This window comes from Dendrobates tinctorius, unplaced genomic scaffold (assembly GCF_039654945.1).
Source record: "Dendrobates tinctorius isolate UK_male_01 unplaced genomic scaffold, ASM3965494v1 ptg000035l, whole genome shotgun sequence".
In the NCBI taxonomy this organism is placed as follows: Eukaryota; Metazoa; Chordata; class Amphibia; order Anura; family Dendrobatidae; genus Dendrobates; species Dendrobates tinctorius.
In genome coordinates this window covers 59,223,602-59,245,050 of record NW_027361703.1, presented here as the reverse complement: position 1 = coordinate 59,245,050, position 21,449 = coordinate 59,223,602, and the positions used below count along the sequence as shown (strand labels likewise).

Genomic DNA, 21,449 nt, shown 5'->3' with positions numbered 1-21,449 from the left:
GACTCCATGAAAATAAAATTTTAAAAAATGGGGGTGGGGGTTAGTTAGGACTCAGAAGCACAAAACCGAAAAATTTCTTGGTCCTTAATAGTTAAAAAAGAACCATCACAATGCTTTAATGCCTAGGAGAGAACCATCAAGAAAATGGGAGGATGGAGGGCAAAGGCCATGTTCTATTTTATGTTTACACAAGTTCTCAATAATTGAAACAGAAAATAACATTTCCCTCCAAGTTCTGGCTTTTCAGGGACTGTCAGCACAGAATGACTGTTCAAAGTATAGGGGATCAGTGCTCCTTAGCGCAGCCAATCGTTTAAGTGGTTTCCCTCCATTTCTGGCCTGATCTGGCTCTATGAAACCACAGAAGAGGATGGGGTAGATGTAAAGTGAAAACAAGCAGGTGAGAAGGTGTATGTAAATATTTGGCTGCGTCAAGATGCACCGAGCGCCTGTACTTGGTTTCAACAGTCATTCTGTGTGGACAGAATCCCTTTAAAAGACAACTCATGTCAAAGTATTAGACGAATAAAGATCCTATATGATTACTAAATATAGTAGCTACATCGGCAGCTTACATGTGCATGGAAATATGACAAATTAAAGTTGGAGGCACTGCCCACAGTCTGTTCATAGATACCTTTGTGTGGATCCTGCATAGAATTAAATAGAACATGTACAGATTGCCAAGACTAAAAAGGAGGTTAATAAACCGCAGCATTCCAGATGAGCAAACAACACTCCCGCTCCATCCGAAGAGCCAGGCAGCAGGCTTCACTATGCCGACAGATGTCAAATACAGGCCAGGCAGGGTCGTGATCATTGGATCCCACTGGGAGCAAGAAAAAAAAAAGAAAACAGCTTTAATTAGAAAACATAAGTGTGTTTTCTTCTTGTAAACATAATAAAATAAAAATGTCAAAAAAGACCAATGTCAAACGGATTCATCCGTGCATAAACTTACTGCCCAGAGACTTTTTGGGAACACAAAATAACTAGAGAGTGATATACTGGATTACCAGGATGTCACTGTATAAGAGACTTTACACTATAATTACAAAAGAAAAAAAAAAAAGTAACCCGAAACTGCAGGGATGGAAAGACAATGACAAAGTAAACTTGTGTCTCCAGCAGCACAAATGACACTTAAAGTGCTCCTGTGTCACACAGTGTTCATCTTCTTTCCCCAGGAAGGCCTTTACTTCCTGATCACATTATATTTGATAGATCTCTAGAGCGTAAAATGGCAAAAGCTTTAAAATAACATTCTACACAGACCTGGCAGTAGCACCCATGTGTACGCAGGAAATAACCCCAACTTGTGCCTCTATATTCATAAATATTCATTTCACAGGGGAAAGCTTTACACAAATCCACAAAAAGAAGTTGTCCGCATTAATGTGTCTGAAATGATTAAGTCAGAGGCACGCAGTTACTAGTCAGTGTATAAAACAGTAACCATGTGGGCGCGGGTGCTGGAGAATAAGCCTTAATCTATGGTTTTTATCATAACAGTGTAAGGCTGGTTTCACATTTGCGTTAAAATAACGCTGCGCCCTGCGTCGTTAAGCCCCGCCCCGAGCCGGCTCCCTGCCCGCCCCATCCGGGATCACCGCCTACTTTCGCATTTACACGCATGCGATCGGCGCACCCTATCTTTAGCATAGGGTGCGCAGATCATGCGCTGCCAGTGTGAAAGTAGCGTGCTGCGCACTTTTGACGGTGCGCCGTGCGCGCCGAAATGCAACATGCTGCATTTCGGCGCGCACGGCGCACCGTCAAAGGTGCGCAGCACGCTACTTTCACACTGGCAGCGCATGATCTGCGCACCCTATGCTAAAGATAGGGTGCGCCGATCGCATGCGTGCAAATGCGAAAGTAGGCGGTGATCCCGGATGGGGCGGGCAGGGAGCCGGCTCGGGGCGGGGCTTAACGACGCAGGGCGCAGCGTTGTTTTAACGCAAATGTGAAACCAGCCTAAGACATCTTCATTCTACGGTCTGTGGCCGCAGTACACTGGCCAGTCTCTTGTCATAATGGTTCACTACCTATTAACTGACAGCTACTTCTGTTTTATAAATATTTATGGTGAGTAAACACACAATATGATAGCTGTCTTAATATATCAATATATACAGTACTGTGCAAGAATTTTATGCAGGTCTGATAAATGCTGCAAAGCAAGAATGCTTTCAAAAGTAGGAGTGTCAAATCTAAATCTAAGAAATCGAAAGCAAATCAATATTGGGTATGACCACCCTGAGCCAAAACCACATCAGTTCTTCAGGGAACACTCAGGAAAGGTTTTTGAAGGAACTTGGCAAGGAGTGTGTTCCAAACATCTTGGAGAACTAACCACAGATATGTGAATATAGACTTGTGCAAAATCTTCTGTCTCCTCGTATAATCCCAAATAGACTACATGATTTTGAAATCAGAGCTGTGTGAGGGCTGTGTCATCACTTTCAGTACTCCTTGTTCTGCTCTACACCAAAGATAGTTCTTAAGGGAATCTCAGTACAGAATGACTGTTGAAACTAAGTAAAGGTGCTTGGTTCAATGTACCTTCCTACTTACTTGTTTTCCCTCGATCTCCTCTCCCTCTGACTGGCAACACTGGCTTTAAAGAGACAGCGAAAGACAGATAGATGGAAAACAACCAAGTGGGAAGGTACACTGACCTGTCTGGCCACACCATGGTGCACCGAACGCCTATACGCGTTATGAACATTCATTCTGTGATGACAGGGTTCCTTTAATGACATTGGCTTCCCTTCATCTCTAAACTCCTGGAACGCCTGGTCCACTCCCGTCTAATCCGCTATCTCTCGGATAACTCTCTTCTCGACCCCTTACAATCTGGTTTCCGCTCTTTACACTCTACTGAAACTGCCCTCACTAAAGTCTCTAATGATTTAATAACAGCTAAATCGAAAGGTCATTGCTCCCTGCTGATTCTCCTGGATCTCTCTGCCGCATTTGACACTGTGGATCACCAGCTCCTCCTCACTATGCTCCGCTCTATAGGCCTCAAGGACACAGCCCTCTCCTGGTTCTCCTCCTACCTCTCTGACCGCTCCTTCACTGTATCTTTTTCCGGCTCCTCTTCCTCTTCTCGTCCCCTTACTATCGGGGTCCCGCAGGGCTCAGTCCTAGGCCCCCTCCTCTTCTCTTTATACACTGCCCCTATTGGACAAACAATCAGCAGATTTGGGTTCCAGTATCATCTCTATGCTGATGACACCCAATTATACACTTCTTCCCCTGACATCACCCCTACCCTAATTCAAAATACCAAGGATTGTCTGTCTGCTGTCTCTAGCATCATGTCCTCCCTCTATCTGAAACTAAATCTCTCTAAAACTGAACTTCTTGTGTTTCTCCCCTCTACTAACCTCACTCTACCTAACATCGAAATAACCCTGGAGGGTTCAACCATAACTCCCAAGCAGCATGCCCGCTGTCTTGGGGTCATATTCGACACTGAACTTTCCTTTACTCCGTACATCCGATCACTCAGTCGCTCTTGTCACCTGCATCTTAAAAACATCTCCAGAATCCGACCTTTTCTCACCTTTGAAACTGCTAAGACTCTTACTGTCGCTCTTATTCATTCTCGTCTGGACTACTGCAACTCTCTTCTGATCGGTCTCCCTCTTACCAAACTTTCTCCTCTCCAATCCATCTTGAATGCGGCAGCCAGGGTCATATTTCTGTCCAGCCGCTTCACCGATGCCTCCATCTTGTGCCAGTCATTACACTGGCTACCTATTCGCTACAGGGTCCAGTATAAACTCATCTCTCTCACCCACAAAGCTCTCCACTGTTTTGCACCGCCTTATATCTCCTCTCTCATCTCTGTCTATCGCCCTACACGTGCCCTCCGTTCTACAAATGACCTAAGACTAACATCCCCCGTAATCCGAACCTCGCACCTCCGTCTCCAAGACTTCTCTCGTGCTGCTCCAGCTCTCTGGAATGCACTTCCCCAGACGATCAGACTGATACCTAGCCCTGACCTATTCAAGCGCGCTTTGAAAACCCATCTCTTCAAAGAAGCCTATCACATCAACTACTCAGCAAGCTAACTTTGCCCTGTTCCCTCCTTCCAAATATTATTCTGAATCTGCACCCTACTATTCATCTGTCTCCACACCCTTCATGCACATGATAACTGCACTTGATACTTGTCTATTGCGCTTAAACACACGGGCTGATGACCGGATCATGCAGCTTTATATGAAAATCCCTATTATAATTGCCAGACCTGAATTAACAAGCATTTCTCACCTACTGTGTCCCCCCATTTCCTTGTAGATTGTAAGCTTGCGAGCAGGGACCTCACTCCTAATGTCATTGTTTGAATTGTCTTAACTTGTATTGAATTTATTGTCTGTACATGTCCCCGCTTAATTGTAAAGTGCTGCGGAATATGTTGGCGCTATATAAATAAAAATTATTATTATTATTATTATTATTGGCTATATTTTTTAGGTCTGTCCTGCTACAAAGTAAATTTGGAGCCAATCAGAAGCCCCACTGATGGTATTATATGATGATCAAGTGTGCCTGTATTTCTCAGCATTCAAGACACTATTTATCCTGAGAACTCAGTTTGCATGTTTGGTGCTGTATATAAGCAACGAACCTCCATGATGCCTCGTTGGTGAACAAACTTCCTTCTGTTACAGTTAATTTCACATTTTGACTCTGCTCCTACTGCCACTATCTGCACTGCAGTTACTTTATTTTCATGCACAGCTTAATCGCTTTGTCTTGTTTCCATATAGAAGGTATGTTTTTTTTTTGGCTGCAATTCTTCCATGAAGACCACTTCTAGCCAGGCCTCTCAGAACAGTAGGTGTGTGTAGCTTGCTTCCACTGGTTGCTGACAGTTCTGAGCTGAGGCACTCCTGGGCTTTTCCCAGTCTCTAAGTTAAGCATAGGGTTTCTCATCTGCTACCCTAAGTTTCTTTGGTGAGCACTGCCTATACAGTCCTGAACGTTGCCCATTTCTTGGCACTTCTTCAAAAGAGCTTGTAGAGCACATCTTGAAATCCCTATATGCTTTGAAATCTTTGCCTCTTGAGAGATCCTGTTTATGCAGTATAAACAAACATCTTGTGGAGGTGCTGGACCTGCAACATGAAACTGCTACAAAATTGAGGTTGTGGATGACCTTAAGCCTTCGATGCAGTAGTTTCAGTAATAATGGTCATTATCACCTATTTGAATGATTGGTCCCTCATACCCAGCTATAATCCTACAAAAACCCTGACTTTGTGCAAAGGTACCTAAAAAAATAATGCACTTAAAGGGAATCTGTCACCCCATTTTAGCCCTATCAGCTGCCAGCAACGCCATCAGGGGCTTATCTACAGCATTCTGTAATGCTGTAGATAAGCCTCCGATGTACCCTGAAAGATAAGAAAAAAGTGTTAAGGGCCTGTCACACTAAGCGATATCACTTGCAATATCGCTATAGCATCACTGTTTTTTGTGACGTTATAGCGATATCGCCATGTCTGATACTTACCTCCGACCGCTCCCCCGCTGGTTATCGCTGATCGCGCGAGAACGTCCTGGACCGTTTCTCGTTGGCCGATTCTTGCTGGGCTTCCTGTGGCGCCGACGAGCGACGCGTGCGGGAGGACGTCAGGATCGCCTCGTCTGACAGGTAAGTAGCGACCCCCGACCGCTGCTATGTCACTGGTGAGATCTACTTGTGTGGCAGCTCACTAGCGACCACTTAGCGATGCACCAGCGATCCTGACCGCGTCATATCGCTGGTCGGGATCGCTGGTACATCGCTAAGTGTGACAGTACCCTTAGATTATACTCACCCTGGCGTTCAGTCCGGTACGATGCGTGTCGCCGTCCAGCGGCTCCCATCTTCATACGATGATGTTCTCCTCCTTTCTTCTCCCTCGGCTCCTGCGCAGGCGTACTTTATCTGCCCTGTTGAGGGCAGAGCAGAGTACTGCAGTGAGCAGGTGCCGGATCTCTCTGCCCTTTCCCAGCGCCTACAAGCTGCAGTACTTTACTCTGCCCTCAACAGGGCAGATATAGTACGCCTGCACAGGAGCCGAGGGAGAAGCAAGGAGGAGGACGTCATCGTATGAAGATGGGAGGCGCAGGACAAGACTGCGACACCCACCGCACCCGACTCCGCCCCCCGGTGAGTATAATCTCTTTTTTCTTATGTTTCAGGTTTCATAGGGGGCTTATCTACAGCATTACAGAATGCTGTAGATAAGCCCCTGATGGTGGTGGCCGCAGCTTATAGGCCGAAAATGGGGTGATAGATTCCCTTTAAGAAGTACGGTGTAAGCATGTACAATACCTGTTTAAATGTGTTGCAGGCAGTTATATATAACTCACTGACACTTTTCAGTAACTAGGTCAGCCCCCTTTTACATCAATTAACCCAATGCTGTTTTAACTATTGACCTGACCAGTCAGCCTGCCCCATTTACGCACAATGATGATATGTCACTAAAGTAAAGCACAAGGTCAGAAGTGGAGCTTTAAGAACCCAAGAGCACTGCTAAAACAGGGACATCAATGGATTTTTGTTACTACATGTACATTAATAGACTACATAATTACACCAGGAACTCATTTTTATCTCCTTAAGCCTCAGAGGTATTTTCGTTTTTACGTTTTCGTTTTTCTCTCCCCTTCTTCCCCAGAGCCATAACTTTATTTTTCTGTCAATATGGCCATGTGAGGGCTTATTTTTTGCGGGACGAGTTGTACTTTTGAATGACATCATTGATTTAGCATGTTGTGTAATCGAAAACGGGAAAAAAATTCCAAGTGCGGTGAAATTGCAAAAAAGTGCAATCCCACACTTTTTTTTTGTTTGGCTTTTTTGCTAGGTTCACTAAATGCTGAAAGTGACCTACCAATATGATTCTCCAGGTCATTACGAGTTCATAGACACAAAATATGTCTAGGTTCTTTTTTATCTAATTGGTGAAAAAAAATTCCAAAGTTTGCTAAAAAAAAAAAAAAAAAATTGAGCCATATTCCGATACCCGTAGCGTCTCCATTTTTCATGATCTGGGGTTGGGTGGGGGCTTATTTCTTGCGGGCCGAGCTGACGTTTTTAAGGATATAATTTAAGTGAAGATACGATCTTTTGATTGCCCGTTATTGCATTTTAATGCAATGTCGCGGCGACAAAAAAACGTAATTCTGGCGTTTCGATTCTTTTTCCCCCCGCTACGCCGTTTAGCGATGGGGTTAATTTTCTTTTTTCATTGATAGATCAGGCGACTCTGAAAGCGGCGATACCTAATATGTGTATCTGTGATTTTTTTTTATTGTTTTATTTTGAATGGGGCGAAAGGGGGGTGATTTAAACTTTTTTTCATATTTTTTAAAACTTTTTTTTTTTAAATTGTCATGCTTCAATAGCCTCCATGGGAGGCTAGAAGCATCCATTACTTCATCGGCTCTGCTACATATAGGCGATGAGCAGATCGTCTACATGTAGCAGAATTACAGCATTCCTATGAGCGCCGACCACCGGGTGGTGCTCATAGCAATGCCTCATCAACAACCATAGAGGTCTCTAGGAAATCTCAGATTGTTATCGCAACGCATCGCTGACCCCCAATCACGTGACAGGGGTCGACAATGCGCATATTTCCAGCCGCGCAGCCGGAAGCTCTAGTTAAAGCCTGCTGTCAGCGCTTGACAGCGGGATTTATCTAGATAATAGGCGCGGGTAGATCGCGATTCCACCTGCGCCTATTTTGCACTGCTTTAGATAGATCACTACAGTCTAGCAGTAGTGGACGAATATCCGCAGTGCTTACAGCACTTTCTAATATGGATTGTAAGCACTGCTATGAAGCTTGGTACCACTACAATCCTCTGATGTAGAAGAGGAGACTGCATGCCGCCAGCAAACATGGAGCTAGGAGGCAGAGAAACAGTGCACTCTTGAAGTCTGCTGATGAGAAAACAATTAAGGGGTCATGCACAATTGTAGGGACGCTCACATATAGAGTTGAACGAATATGTTCAAAATCGGTCGGCAAAACCGCAACAAACTGAGCGGTGGCTGTAATCATGCTCAGAGCCAGGTGTCAATTCCCGAGGCATGCTTACAGGCACTGTTCACATTGCTGCAATTAGTGACTGAAAGCCCTTACTGGCTCTATAACGGAAAGCCTGCAACTATTGGGAGGAATCAAGTTAATTTTCTCCTAAAAGCCGCTGTTCCAGTAAGGAACGCTATTTACAAGCAGATTAACCCCATTTCTGCAGTTAAATGGCATTATTAGAGGTGACCGGTTCCCTTTAACGTTTAATCGGCAGATAGATTGGAAACCTGGGTTAACATCAAGCTATTAAATGATTCCTATAACACACAAGATTCTAAACAGAGACTAGATTCATAAAAGCAGTTTTAAACAGTTTTGCCATCTAAAACTTCTAGAAATATTGCTAATTTGCGGTTTTATGATAATCCTGGCCAACTATGACAACTATTTCAAAAGTGGGTGAAGTTCAGGCAGGATGGGATGTGGTCAAGGACACCCAAGCAAGGGAATTAAAAATTACGCTACAAAAAAAAAAAACGGTAATTAGACCTACCAGTGATTGTATTTCCACAAATCCATGCTGACAGTACCATGGAGGATGTCTTTCTTATCCTTACTGGGCAGGAAACAACGAGGAGTTAAAAAGGACCCTCCCATCTCCACCCCCTCAGTATTTTCCTGTCCCAGTGAAGATAGGAACGATGAGAGGAAGCTCCTATCCATGGCTGTACAGGGGCAGACCAGCCTCTCCCTTCCCGCTGTCAAGTAGTCTTTGGCCGACATCCTCCAACAGGGGGTCCCTCAGCCTACCTTGGTGAGTGCTTCTCCTGGGTTATGAGCCGCTTCCTCCTGCCTGGAGGCTCTTGGTTCCGGCGTCTTCCTGCGCGCGCGTGCTTCCGGCGACGTCATCTCTGCAGAGCACTTCTGGGATGCGGCCAGCATGCGCTCCACAGTGGAACGCAGGAAGGAGGATCCGGCGAGGACACGCGAGTTTCAGAATCCCCTGACGGTATCGTATAAATAGGGTCCTAAAGTGTATGTAGGCTGCCCTACTGTATTTTTAGACAAGGAGGATTCTGCAAAAGCTAAGGTTGGCTTGGAACAGAGCCAGGGGCACGTGAGTAAACTTGTAAAGACACCCACTCTAAGCCCTTACTCCACACATAAAAACACATGGCATCTACTCTGTGTATTCTAGGGGGGTGGGGACCGGACACTTGCCTCAGCAACTATTGTAAAATGGATAGCAAGAAGTCTGGAAAGGGTAGAAGATGTGCTATCTGTAACATCAAACTACTGGACACCTGGCAGAAGCACATATGTGAACCATGCACCTCAAAAATTATTAAAGAGCAGACTTTTTTGCTGTAGGACATGAGGTCTATAATAATAGAAGAGGTCAGGCCTCAATTTCAGGGCTAATCCGGGCACATACCACCTCACAGCACACAGCCCAAATCCTAAAGTGGTTCCCGTAAAAGACCAAGGGAAACAGAAGTGTCCACTGAAGAAGACAATGTTGGATGAATCAGGTGAGGAAGAAGGGTAGGTACTTACTGACCCACCAGAGGGAGGAAAAAGATGTTTATTCCTCCGAGGACACAGACAAACTCCTCCGTGCAGTAAAGAATACCATGCAGGTGGAGGAAACCCCAAAACTACTCCCCATACAGGATGAGATGTTTGGAGAGTTACAGTCCCAGAGAAACAGAGTCTTCCAGATCAGCAGCCACATTCGCTCAATGATCATGGAGGAATGAGAGGATGCGGAAGAGAGACTGGCTATTCCCAGAGACTTCAAACTTCGCCAGCCCTTTGAGCCGGAGGACATCAGAGCCTGGAAAGACATCCCTAAGATCAATGTTCCAGTAGACAAGTTGGTGAAAAGGACCTCAATTCGGTTCGAAGACTCCTCCAACCTAAAGGAACCCATGGACCGGAAGGCCTCTTAAAGAGAAACTGTGAAACCTCGGCAGCCATAATTCGGGCTAACATCGTGGCAACCTTGGTGGCTTGATCTATGCATTTATGGGTCAACGACTTGAAGGAACATTTGAGGTGCAAGACCCCCAAGGGACACCATCCTGAAATACCTTCCCCTCCTGAAGCTAGTGACCAGATTCATGGCTGAAGCATCAGCAGAATTGTTAGATTGGCAGCCAGGAATGGTTCCTTATCCAACACCGCCCGAAGAGCTATCTGGTTAAAAACATGGTCAGGGGACACACAGTCCAAAAACAAACTGTTTTCTATTCCTTTCTCAGGCAATAAAATGTTTGGGCTGTACGAAATCCTAGAAAAGGCATTAGACAAAAAGAAAGGGTTCCCCAAGGAGAGACAAAAAAATATCAGCTCTTTCGTAGTTCCCAACCTAGCCAGAGAACAGGCTTATAAGGGAAAGGGCAAAATGGGCAGATGGAGCTACTCCAACATGTTGCGTTCCCGTGCGGTCAGCGGGCACGTCAAAACGACGTACGTGGACGTATCCGCACACAACACATGTCTCTGCGTACCCAATGTTAAAGAGAGGTACGCAGGACACATGCGCATCTATGGGGATCTGAAGGGAAGAAGTACATAGCCCTACGCAGAGCTCCCAAACGCAAGTGTGAACTTAGCCTTACGAGATAAAATCTGTATTCAGATTGTTACATGAGATGGCAGTTGGTACTGATAAGATTCTATGTAGAAAGGAAGGCAATGGGAGGTGGAGCTCCTCCCCCTCCAGTCTTCGCAGAATCTTATCAGCACCAACTACCATCTCTCTCAGTAATGGGAAAGTGTCTTCAATGAATACAGTTGTGGCAGAGAAAGAAGCAGATTTCTCATATAAGATACATTACAAAGTCCTTTATTTTCACGTGTACTAATGATTTATGGAATAAAGATTTAAACATCAACGATCCTCAGTCTCTTGAGCTTGTTTCCCCACCCAGCACCAGCCTCTTTAGCTATACTGATAGCTCACTGTGATATCAGTCGCTACGCACGGAAATCAGACAGTGAGCCATCAAGCTAGAAAGGCTGGTGTTGTGTAGGGAAACATCTTGGAGAGGCCGATGCTCGTGAAGGTCCTGCAATTGGGGAGGGGGAAATGAGCTTACTGACAAGTGCCTGTAATAGTGTGCAATTGGCTAATTCATATTTTATATAGAAAACCACCAATTGCTGGGAAAGTTGGTTGGTCCTGCAGCTCCAGCTTGTGTTCGTTGGCAAATATTTCTGTACCACTGTGCACTTATACTTGCAGCATTTCCGCTAACCATTTTTCTTTCCTTTTTTTCTTCTTTTTTGTAGGTATCTCTGGTGTAAGATACTCTTTTGTATACTTTAACATTGCTGAATTTATACTTTATGGCCAGACTAATAAGTGTACTATGTAGGCGACAACTGAGCAATCTTTTTGATATATGTGTTATTTATCCTGCGGAGTTCACCTACCTAATGTGTCAGTTTATCATTTTTCTTTTTATCTATACATAACTTTATCCAATTACTTTTTTTTTTTTTTTTATTTGCCCCTGTCATGTGTGTAATTCTTAAGGCCCTTTTACACTTAGCGATGCACCAGCGATCCGACCAGCGATCCCACCCGGTCAGGATCGCTGGTGCATCGCTAAATGATCGCTAGTGAGCTTTCATACAGAAAGACCTCACAGCGATTCAGCAGCGACGCAGCGCACGATACTCACCTTTCACACACAGCGATCCAGACGTCCTCCCGCCCGCCTCCAGCGTCGCTCGTCGTCACAGCAGGAAGTCTCAGCAGGAAGCGCCCGACGAGAAATGGAGCCGGACATTCTCGCGCGATCAGCGATGGACAGCGGGGGAGCCGGTCGCTGGTAAGTATCACACATAGCGATATCGCTAGCAATATCGCTATAACGTCACAAAACCAGTGACGTTTTAGCGATATTGCTAGCGATATCGCTTAGTGTAAAACCCCCTTTATGAAGGAAGTAACAGTAGTTGCCGTCTTTTCCCGGTTTCAGCACAGCATCTGTAACCTAACGGATTAATGTGTGAGGTGGTGGTTACTCTCACAACGCAAGTCTCAGTCCTGCATTGAGAAACTTTAAAGAGTGACCTCCAAAGGCCCCAACTGCAGTGATGTAGTGCAGGAATCGATCAGAGCACTGCTGAAAATCAATAGAAGAATGCGACCGGTGAGACACATGATGGGAATAATTAATAAATCACTGGATTGGGGCTTTAAGAAAGTTTTCTATTTTACTATACTTGATTATGTGTCTTGAATGTTGATTTTTTTTAATCATGTACACAAAAGTATACATGTGAATGTCACTATGAGTGGCAGCATTCATTTTCTTTCAAAACAGCCAAGACATGCAAAAACAGAAGAGTATTTGACATTACACAAATTGCTTAGGAATGGCTATATAATGAAGATTATAATGAAGATACAAGTAATAATTACAGTAAGATAAGAGATGGACTCATTCTCTACAAATCAGGATACTACGAAAAGCCTTTGGTTCATGTCACTGAAGATGTTTCAATGAGACCTGTCAGCAAAATCATGCTGCCCTAACCACAATTAGCATGAAATACCAATAGACTCCTTCATTACAATTACCTATGTTCTAATCCTAAACTCTAATATTTCAGAGAAAACATCTAATAAAAAGCGTCGGGCACAGACAGAAGTGCCAGCACAGCAGTGACAAGTCGCTCTTCATGTGTGTTTAGGCTTGTTGGCATACCGTATATATTCATGTATAAGCCGACCCGTGTATAAGCCGACCCCCCTAATTTTGTCACAAAAAACTGGGAAAACTTATTGACTCGTGTATAAGCCTAGGGTGGAAAATGCCGAAGCTACTGCCCTAATAATGCTGCACAGTGAGCGGCCCCTTACAATGATGCACAGTTATTAGCGACCCTTATAATGCTGCACAGTGAGCGGCCCCTTACAATGATGCAGTTATTAGCGACCCTTATAATGCTGCACAGTGAGCGGCCCCTTACAATGATGCACAGTTATTAGCGACCCTTATAATGCTGCACAGTGAGCGGCCCCTTACAATGATGCACAGTTATTAGCGACCCTTATAATGCTGCACAGTGAGCGGCCCCTCACAATGATGCAGTTATTAGTGGACCCTTATAATGCTGCACAGTGAGCGGCCCCTCACAATGATGCACAGTTATTAGTGGCCCCTTACACTGATGCACAGTTATTAGTGGCCCCTTATAATGCAGGCAAAGGGCGCCTGCTAACTACGTCATGGCGCCCTCTGACCTGAACGTCACTGCCAGAGGAAGCAAGACAGCAGAGCGAGGCGCAGCGGTGGAACGAGGGACAGGTGAATACGGCTCCCTCGGCTATACTCACCTCTCCTAGCATGTCTCTTGCAGGCCCCGTGCTTATTCCATCTTGAAAATAGGAAAATGGTCATGTTCGCCATCTTTTCTGTGTTTATTGTGATTGATCTAGGCTGCTGTGCACACTCACGGCAGCCCCGCCCTGCCCCAGGCTTTATTTATTTTTGCATCCATGTCTGAGCCTGCATTGCCCTTCATCTGTGTTTGCTGGTCAGGCAGTGTGTGGAGGTCAAACCTGAGATGTCTGTGTTCAGACCTGGTTGGCCTTCATCTGCACCTGCTCCATCTGGCTGCACGGGAGTGATGCAGTCATGCTTCAGGTATGGATTGCATTTGATATGGTCTTGCTTTTAAAACATTTAGGAGGCCGCAATGGCACAGTGAATAAATAAAAATGTAGAGTAGGACCCCCCATATGAGATTGCCTTGGCGTGGCGGGGTGTCTCAATATATTGATCAATATTTTGCTAAATGTCTCATTTTGAATGCAGTAAGATATGTGCATATGCACCTCATGTTATGCGTTCTGACCACTGGCAGTGCTGGCTCTTTTCTCTTTTTATTGCAAATTGGTTTTGTGGCTGACCACCACTGTTGCCGTGCACGCTGGGTCATGTTCGCCATCTTTTCTGTGTTTATTGTGATTGATCTAGGCTGCTGTGCACACTCACGGCAGCCCCGCCCTGCCCCAGGCTTTATTTATTTTTGCATCCATGTCTGAGCCTGCATTGCCCTTCATCTGTGTTTGCTGGTCAGGCAGTGTGTGGAGGTCAAACCTGAGATGTCTGTGTTCAGACCTGGTTGGCCTTCATCTGCACCTGCTCCATCTGGCTGCACGGGAGTGATACAGTCATGCTTCAGGTATGGATTGCATTTGATATGGTCTTGCTTTTAAAACATTTAGGAGGCCGCAATGGCACAGTGAATAAATAAAAATGTAGAGTAGGACCCCCCATATGAGATTGCCTTGGCGTGGCGGGGTGGCTCAATATATTGATCAATATTTTGCTAAATGTCTCATTTTGAATGCAGTAAGATATGTGCATATGCACCTCATGTTATGCGTTCTGACCACTGGCAGTGCTGGCTCTTTTCTCTTTTTATTGCTTATTCCATCTTCTCAGGGCTGTTCTTCCTGCTTTCAGTGGTCGCGTGGTGCTGCTCATTACATATGCACATATGTAATGAGCCGCTCATTACATATACGCATATGTAATGAGCGGCACCACGTGACCGCTGAAAGCAGGAAGAACAGTGCCGAGAAGATGGAATAAGCACGGGGGCTGCAAGAGACATGCTAGGAGAGGCGAGTATGATCTCCTACACCCCCGTCCGGCCGACCCCCAGTATATGACTCGTGTATAAGCCGAGAGGGGGACTTTCAGCCCAAAAAAACGGGCTGAATATCTCAGCTTATACGCGAGTATATACGGTAACTTTGATTATAACTTAAATTAGAATTTGGGTTTGGTCTTTTGTCAGACCTGGAAGATACAGCTTGCTGTAGAGTTCCATCCATTTTCCTACGGATTAGCTCCCTCCGCTTAGCTCTGAGCCATTTCCGTGACATCAGGTTCAGCAGCGGGTTCCAAAAGGCCTGTCTAAATGTTTGGTGGTCGCAGTTAGTGGTGGTTCCTTTTTTGCTATTGTGGAGTTAGTAATGATTGTATTGGGATATTTACACAATTTAAACGCATGGAATATATGGAGGTGTAAATACACCCTCAGAGTTTCCCAATAACTAGCCTAGTAGTGGCCTTCTCCATCACCAGTCACTCAATTGTGTAATTGTTCTTACTATTGGAGGAAGCGGAGTTGCATCCCCTGACAAACTGGGATGCATAACCCCACCCCCAGCTGTTATCCTTGAAAAATGGTGACAGTGGTGTAACATAGTTATTAAGTTGGAAGGGAGAATGTAAGTCCATTTAGTTCAACCCATATCCTGTCCTAACCTGCCCTAATATGTTGATACAGAGGAAGGCAAAAAAAACCCATGTGGCAACAGTAAGCTTCACATTGGGGAAAAAAATTCCTTCCCGACTCCACATACGGCAATCAGACTAGCTCCCTGGATCAACGCAATATTAAGGAAACTAGTGTATATACCCTGTAATATTATACTTTTCAAGAAAGGCATCCAGTCCCTTCTTAAATTTTAGTAGGGAATCACTCATTACAACCTCATATGGCAGAGAGTTCCACAGTCTCACTGCTCTTACAGTAAAGAATCCGCGTCTGTGAGTATGCTTAAACCTTCTTTCCTCCAGACGTAGAGGATGCCTCCTTGTCCCCGTCACAGGTCTAAGAGTGTGATCTGTGGGATCTCCCTGGCGTCATCCTTGACATTTCAGAGATATGGGACTTCATATTTAGCACTAATATTTATGATTTTAACCAAGGTGGTGTTGCTCACAGGATTCTCTGGGGGTGCAGCTTTAGGCAACTCTGTCTTATTACTGGTATGCAACAACCCTTTGAAAAAGAGAGTAGAAATTAGCAGTACCGGCAGAGATTAGCAGGAATTAAATAAGAGAAAACACTATCTAATTTGCCCTGATAAGAACTCTTTAAATGTAGTTTTTAAAATTGACTTTTGTTTTATGTTTATCAAGCTGGAAATTGGAGAATAAGAATTGATAAAAATGTTTGTTCCCAATCATGAGCACATGTGAATATGCTGCTAATCAACCAAAATCTAGTTTTGATAGGTTATTGGATCATTTATGCCAGAATAAAAATCAATGTTGTCGGCACCACATCGTCCTGTGTAAACATAAGAAGTGTTGAAGACAATGTGGATGTTGTAGGACAAAAACATCCCATTAACGGCTGATATGTCCCCATCTGTGTGTCGGGCAGCATGACCAATAAACGAGCACAGATCAACAATATAGTCAATTAGTGCTCATTGATGGGCCAAAAATTAGCCTCTGTAAATGGGCCTTTCAACCAACGCAGGGAATTGCATACATTTACTATGTTTACCTGATGAAAGTGTCCTTGACAATACTGCTGAGCCTGGGGAATGTGGAAGATTTCATCCATGTATGGATCCCGCTGCTCACGGGTAACTTTAGAGAACAGTACACTGGACAACAAAAAACATCCACTGAACAGAGCAGAGAAATAGTAACCTTCCAACTTGTCCATGTCTCCTTCAGTGCTAAAAATGCTGTATACGAGAAAAAAAAAACAGAAATTAGAAGACCTAGATTAAAAGCATTGCCCACTGACTCTAAATGCTAAAAATAAAAAAACAGCCATACTCACCTCATTAATCCCCGAGATCCTCCATTGTGCTGCCTGGGTCTCCATGCTTCCTCTTCCAAAAGGATGTAAATGTGACTGCTGCAACCAATTCCTGGAACACTGGTGACCAACACATCACCATTTTAACATTTGACCTAAGCCAATCGGTGATCGGTTACCACTGTGGCCAGTCATTGGCTGCAGTAGTCGCATGGACAATTCTGACAGAAGAGGAAGTATAGAAATTAGCAGTCACCAGTAGGAACACAGGAAGCAAAGTTTTATTCTTATCAACACAATTTCATACAGAAAAGGAAAAAAACTGGCACAATTGCATTTACAAGTGTGTGCCTTTTAAACCTGCCGAACTCTTAGCAGCAGCTGTTAAAGGACCTTAATTCTCTGCGCCACTTTTTCATATAAATCCTGTGGGTGACAGCTGTATATGACAGCTGTCACCCGCGGCATCAGCCATGACCGGTTTTAGAACAGATTGTGGCCGACCCCCTGCAAATCGTAATTGTGGGTGCCGTTGGATATCATGGTATTGGTTGGTCATCTGATGAACCCACGGTATGGGGTCTTATTAGGTCCTGCTTATAGCATTAATTTAAACAGGAACAGCCAGTGAGATACTTAAAATGGACCTACTGCTAAAATATATAAGAAATTAGGCATAGTAGTACAATGCAGTATATGCTGTAAAGGTTTTCAGAATTTGGGAAAGTTATGAAATGTTCTAAAAATGTCTGGTCTGTTCCTAATCCAAGGCTTTCGGCTTTTAGCTGAGAGGAATCTGTGCTGCACTTTATGTACATGCTCAGTAATGAGGCCGTGCTGTGGAGTCGGAGTCAAGGAAACTGATGAGTCAGGATTGTGCCAATGTGGCACCTCAGGGGCTTGTCTAATGGCGCCCACAATCTAGTTAAACAGAATTAACATTTTAAAAGCCAAGTAGTGCTCCTTCCCACCTGATCCCTGTCAAACAATAGTGTATAACCACACATGGAACTTTTACTGAATGTGGCAATACCATAACAAAATGTCTTGTCCATTTTCTTTTATTACCCCTTGTGTGAATTAAAATTTTGAGGCCAAAGTAAAACTTTAGGCCCTATCTTATAAAAATCTGATGTAGTTTGTGGTTTACCCCTTCACCCAAGCGCCTGTTTTCACCTTTCTGACCAGGCCAAATTTTTTCACTCACTTTGTGAGGTAATAACTCTGGAACGTATCAATGGATCCCACTGATTTGGAGAGTGTTTTTTCGTGGCAATTTGTACTTCATGATAGTGTTAAAAAAATTTGATATGACTTGCGTTTGTGAAGTCACTTTGTTTTCACTTTTTGAATGTAAAATTTGCTGGCATAAATAGCGGACGCCATGTCATGACAGCCCCTGATTTGCCTAAACTATGGAAACCCCTCCAAGTGACACCATTTTGGAAACTAGACCCCTCAGGGAACTTATCTAGATGTGTATTGAGCACCTTGAAATCAAGTTAATGACACTAAGCTGTGAAAATATGGTTCAAACAGGTTAACAGGAGAAAAAGGACCCCACCCCGAGTACACAGATACCCCATGTGTGGTCGAAAACTACATTTGAGGCATAGTGCTAAGCTCAGAAGGGAAGGAGTGCCATATTACAATGCAGATTTTGCTGCACTGGTTTGAGGGTGCCATGTCACATTGGCAGAGCCCCTGAGGTGCCAGAACAACAGAACCCCAATAAGTGACCCCATATTACAAACTACACCTCTCAATGAATTCATCTAGGGGTGCAGTGATTATATTGACACCACAGGTGTGTCACAGACTTTTATACCATTGAGCAGTGAATATAAAATAATTTCATTTTTACCACCAAGATTGTGTGTTAACCCCAAATTTTACATTTTCACACTGGGAAATGGTAAAAATGCAACCAAAATTTGTCCACAATTTCTGCTGAATATACAAACACCCCATATGTGACTGTACAGTACTGCTTAGCCACACGGAGTGACTCAGGAGGGTTGGAGTGCTATTTGCCTCCTAGAGTGCAGATTTTCCTAGAATAGTTTGCGGATTCGATTTACAGAGGCCTCAGTTGTTAGAAAAGCAGAATCCTCCCCCGTCAAGTGATCCCATTTTGGAAACTATACGCCTTTGGGAATTTATCTACAGATGTAATGACGATTTTGACAACATGGGTATTTTCCTAGAAACAAGCAGTAGTGAAAATTGCTAACTGCCAGTGTAGTGACCAGGTACATGTAAATTAGGCAGGCAGAAACGCAAAACATGTGGGCGCTAAATGTGGTTTAGACACACTGGGGCTCAGAAGGGAGGTGGCCATTTGGAAGATCAGAATTTACTGAATTTCTTTTGTGGGGTGAGGAGCCATTTTGCTTTTCCAAAGCCTTTGAACTACCATTAACGTGCAAGCCTCTATATTTCTCTGAGTGATGTGACAGCTTAAACCCCAAGGGATCTATTCAATATAATAAGGCAGAGTTACTCTGGACTCAGTCTAGTCTCTGTTCAGCATTGTCCTTTTCAGAAGTGCACAAAACTGGTCGTCCGTGCTTTTATGCTCTCCTAAAAAGATGGACACCGGTAGATCACAGGTCCTAGAGAGTCCACAGTGCATCCTTCTACTTCAAAGGGAATCTTCGGCCAGAAAGGGTCCATCTGAATCATGTAATTCAGAGATTTACACAAAAACAGAACAACATTTACCAGTAAATTGGTTTCTAATAACTCACCATGACAGCACACCGGAGGATGTAACCCCCTTCCTAATAGGGACAGGAAGCACAAAGAGGTCAAATAGCCCCTCCCACCTCCTCTCTCCAGTGTTAACACAAAGGACCACAAGAGCCTGAATGCTTCAAATTATATTTTATTATCCTTTTCTCAATAATGCAAGAAATACTAAGTAAGGGGAGGGAATTACCTGTGCTGTTGTAGTGGGTTATTAGAAAATGAATTACTGGTAAGTCCAATCTTATTTCCTCTAATAACCCCCAAGACAGTAAACTGGAGGAATACCCAAGAGCAATGTTAGGGAGGTACAATAACCTGGAGTACCTTTCTCCCAAAGACAATCTTTAACAGACATAAAATCTAGTCTATAATGTCTTAAAAACGCATGGACTGAAGACCAGGTAGCAGCTTTGCAAGTCTGCTTGAAAGAAGTGTGGAATTCTTTTTCCTTCTCATTTGTCGTATCCGAACGCAAGAAGAAAGGATTGTCTCTTGAGACCAGTGGAATTACGAGACCACCTTAGGTAGAAATGATGGGTCTAGCCGAAGAATAAGTCTGTCCTCCAGGACCCTCAGGTATGGCTCATTAACAGAGAGCCTATAGTTTGCACGCTCTTTTGGCTGTGGTTATAGCTACAAGGAAGGCTGTCTTCCAGGAGAGTCTGTTCGGCTTTATAGATAAGGGCTTGAATGGTGGTAGTGCGAGACCTTTTAAAAAAAGAAAAAAAAAAGAAAAAGAAAATATTAAGGTCTCAGGAGGGGGGCTAGGTTTGTGACTCTAGGACTAAGGAAAAATGCTGCCTTAATAAATCTCTTCACCCAGGGATTGTCAGTCAGGATCTGGTCGAAATTGGAATTTAATGGTGCCACTTTGACTTTGAGGGTACTGGGTTTGAGACCCTTCTAGAACTTCCTGTAAAAAAAAAAAATCCTGGATCCAGGCGACGTTTGGTTGACATAGATCTGGATGTTCAGGCGCACTCCACGATATAAAAGGTCTTCCATATATCACTGGTTTCCTATTTATTTGAACAGTTTTAATACCTATCTGAAACACCCTTGGTTTTCAAAATTGAGAACTCAGAAGCCAGGCAGTCAGGTGTAGCTTCTCAGTGTCCAGATGATGTATTGGTCCCTGGTGAAGGAGGTCTCTGACTGGAGAAAGAATCAAGGGGCCAACTATACCTTAGCGTTCTGATAACTTGCAAAAAGATCTACTTCTCAGAGGCCCCACCTTTTGGTCAGTACCTGGAAGACTTCAAGATCTAGACCCAATTCCCCTGGGTGAATTACTCTTCTGCTGAGGAAATCGGCCTGTATGTTGACTGAACCTTTTATGTGAAGCGCTGACAAGGAGAAAAGGTGTTCTTTAGCCCAGGAGAAAATTTTGGCTCATCTTTCATCGTTTTTAAGAAATCTCAAGATGGAAGAGGCCAGGAGCCATTTGGTGAGCTGCATTTCTTGCTACATGTTCACAGATTTACCAGTGGAAAAGCCAAACTTCACATGCCACAAATGCAAGCTTGTGTCCCTGTTGGAGGAAAAGTTGCAAAATCTCGAAGAGAGGTTAGCTACGTTGAAGATCATTAAGGAAGGTGAAGAGTTCTTGGACAGAGAAGAATTATCTCTTCATGTTACAGAAAGAGAAGAAATTCAAAGTGCACCTGAAGAAACAGAGGAATGGAGACATGTGACCCAGAGAAGCAGGAGGATCAGGAGGCAGTCAGCACCCATACTGCTCAGAAACCAGTACCAGGCTCTCACGCAGGAAAACGATGAAGAAATACATCAGGATAAGACTTTGCCAACAAACAGCAACCTTGTACGCCTTCAGAGTCCTCTTGGATGGAGAAAGAAAAATGTTGTGAAGAAGAAACGGAGAGTGGTGGTCATGGGGGATTCCCTGTTGAGAGGAACAGAGGCCGCTATCTGCAGACCGGATATAACTTCAAGAGAAATGTGCTGTCTTCCAGGTGCAAAAATTAAAGATGTGTCTGACAGGATATCAGGACTCTTCAGACCTACAGATGACTACCCATTCCTGCT

General features: G+C 44.1%; 1 protein-coding gene across 2 annotated transcripts in view; it reads right to left on the bottom strand.

Moving 5' to 3' along the window:
• Nucleotides 1-21,449, bottom strand: part of ALG10 (ALG10 alpha-1,2-glucosyltransferase) — a 150,638-nt gene that overhangs the window by 106,227 nt on the left and 22,962 nt on the right. For both annotated transcript variants that reach the window (XM_073573515.1, XM_073573514.1), the window contains exons 2-3: nucleotides 16,389-16,575; nucleotides 638-829 (exon numbers count right to left, since the gene is read on the bottom strand). In XM_073573515.1, the coding sequence (XP_073429616.1) occupies nucleotides 638-829; nucleotides 16,389-16,553 (357 nt within the window). In that variant the 5' untranslated portion in view covers nucleotides 16,554-16,575. The remainder of the gene's footprint in view (nucleotides 1-637; nucleotides 830-16,388; nucleotides 16,576-21,449) is intronic.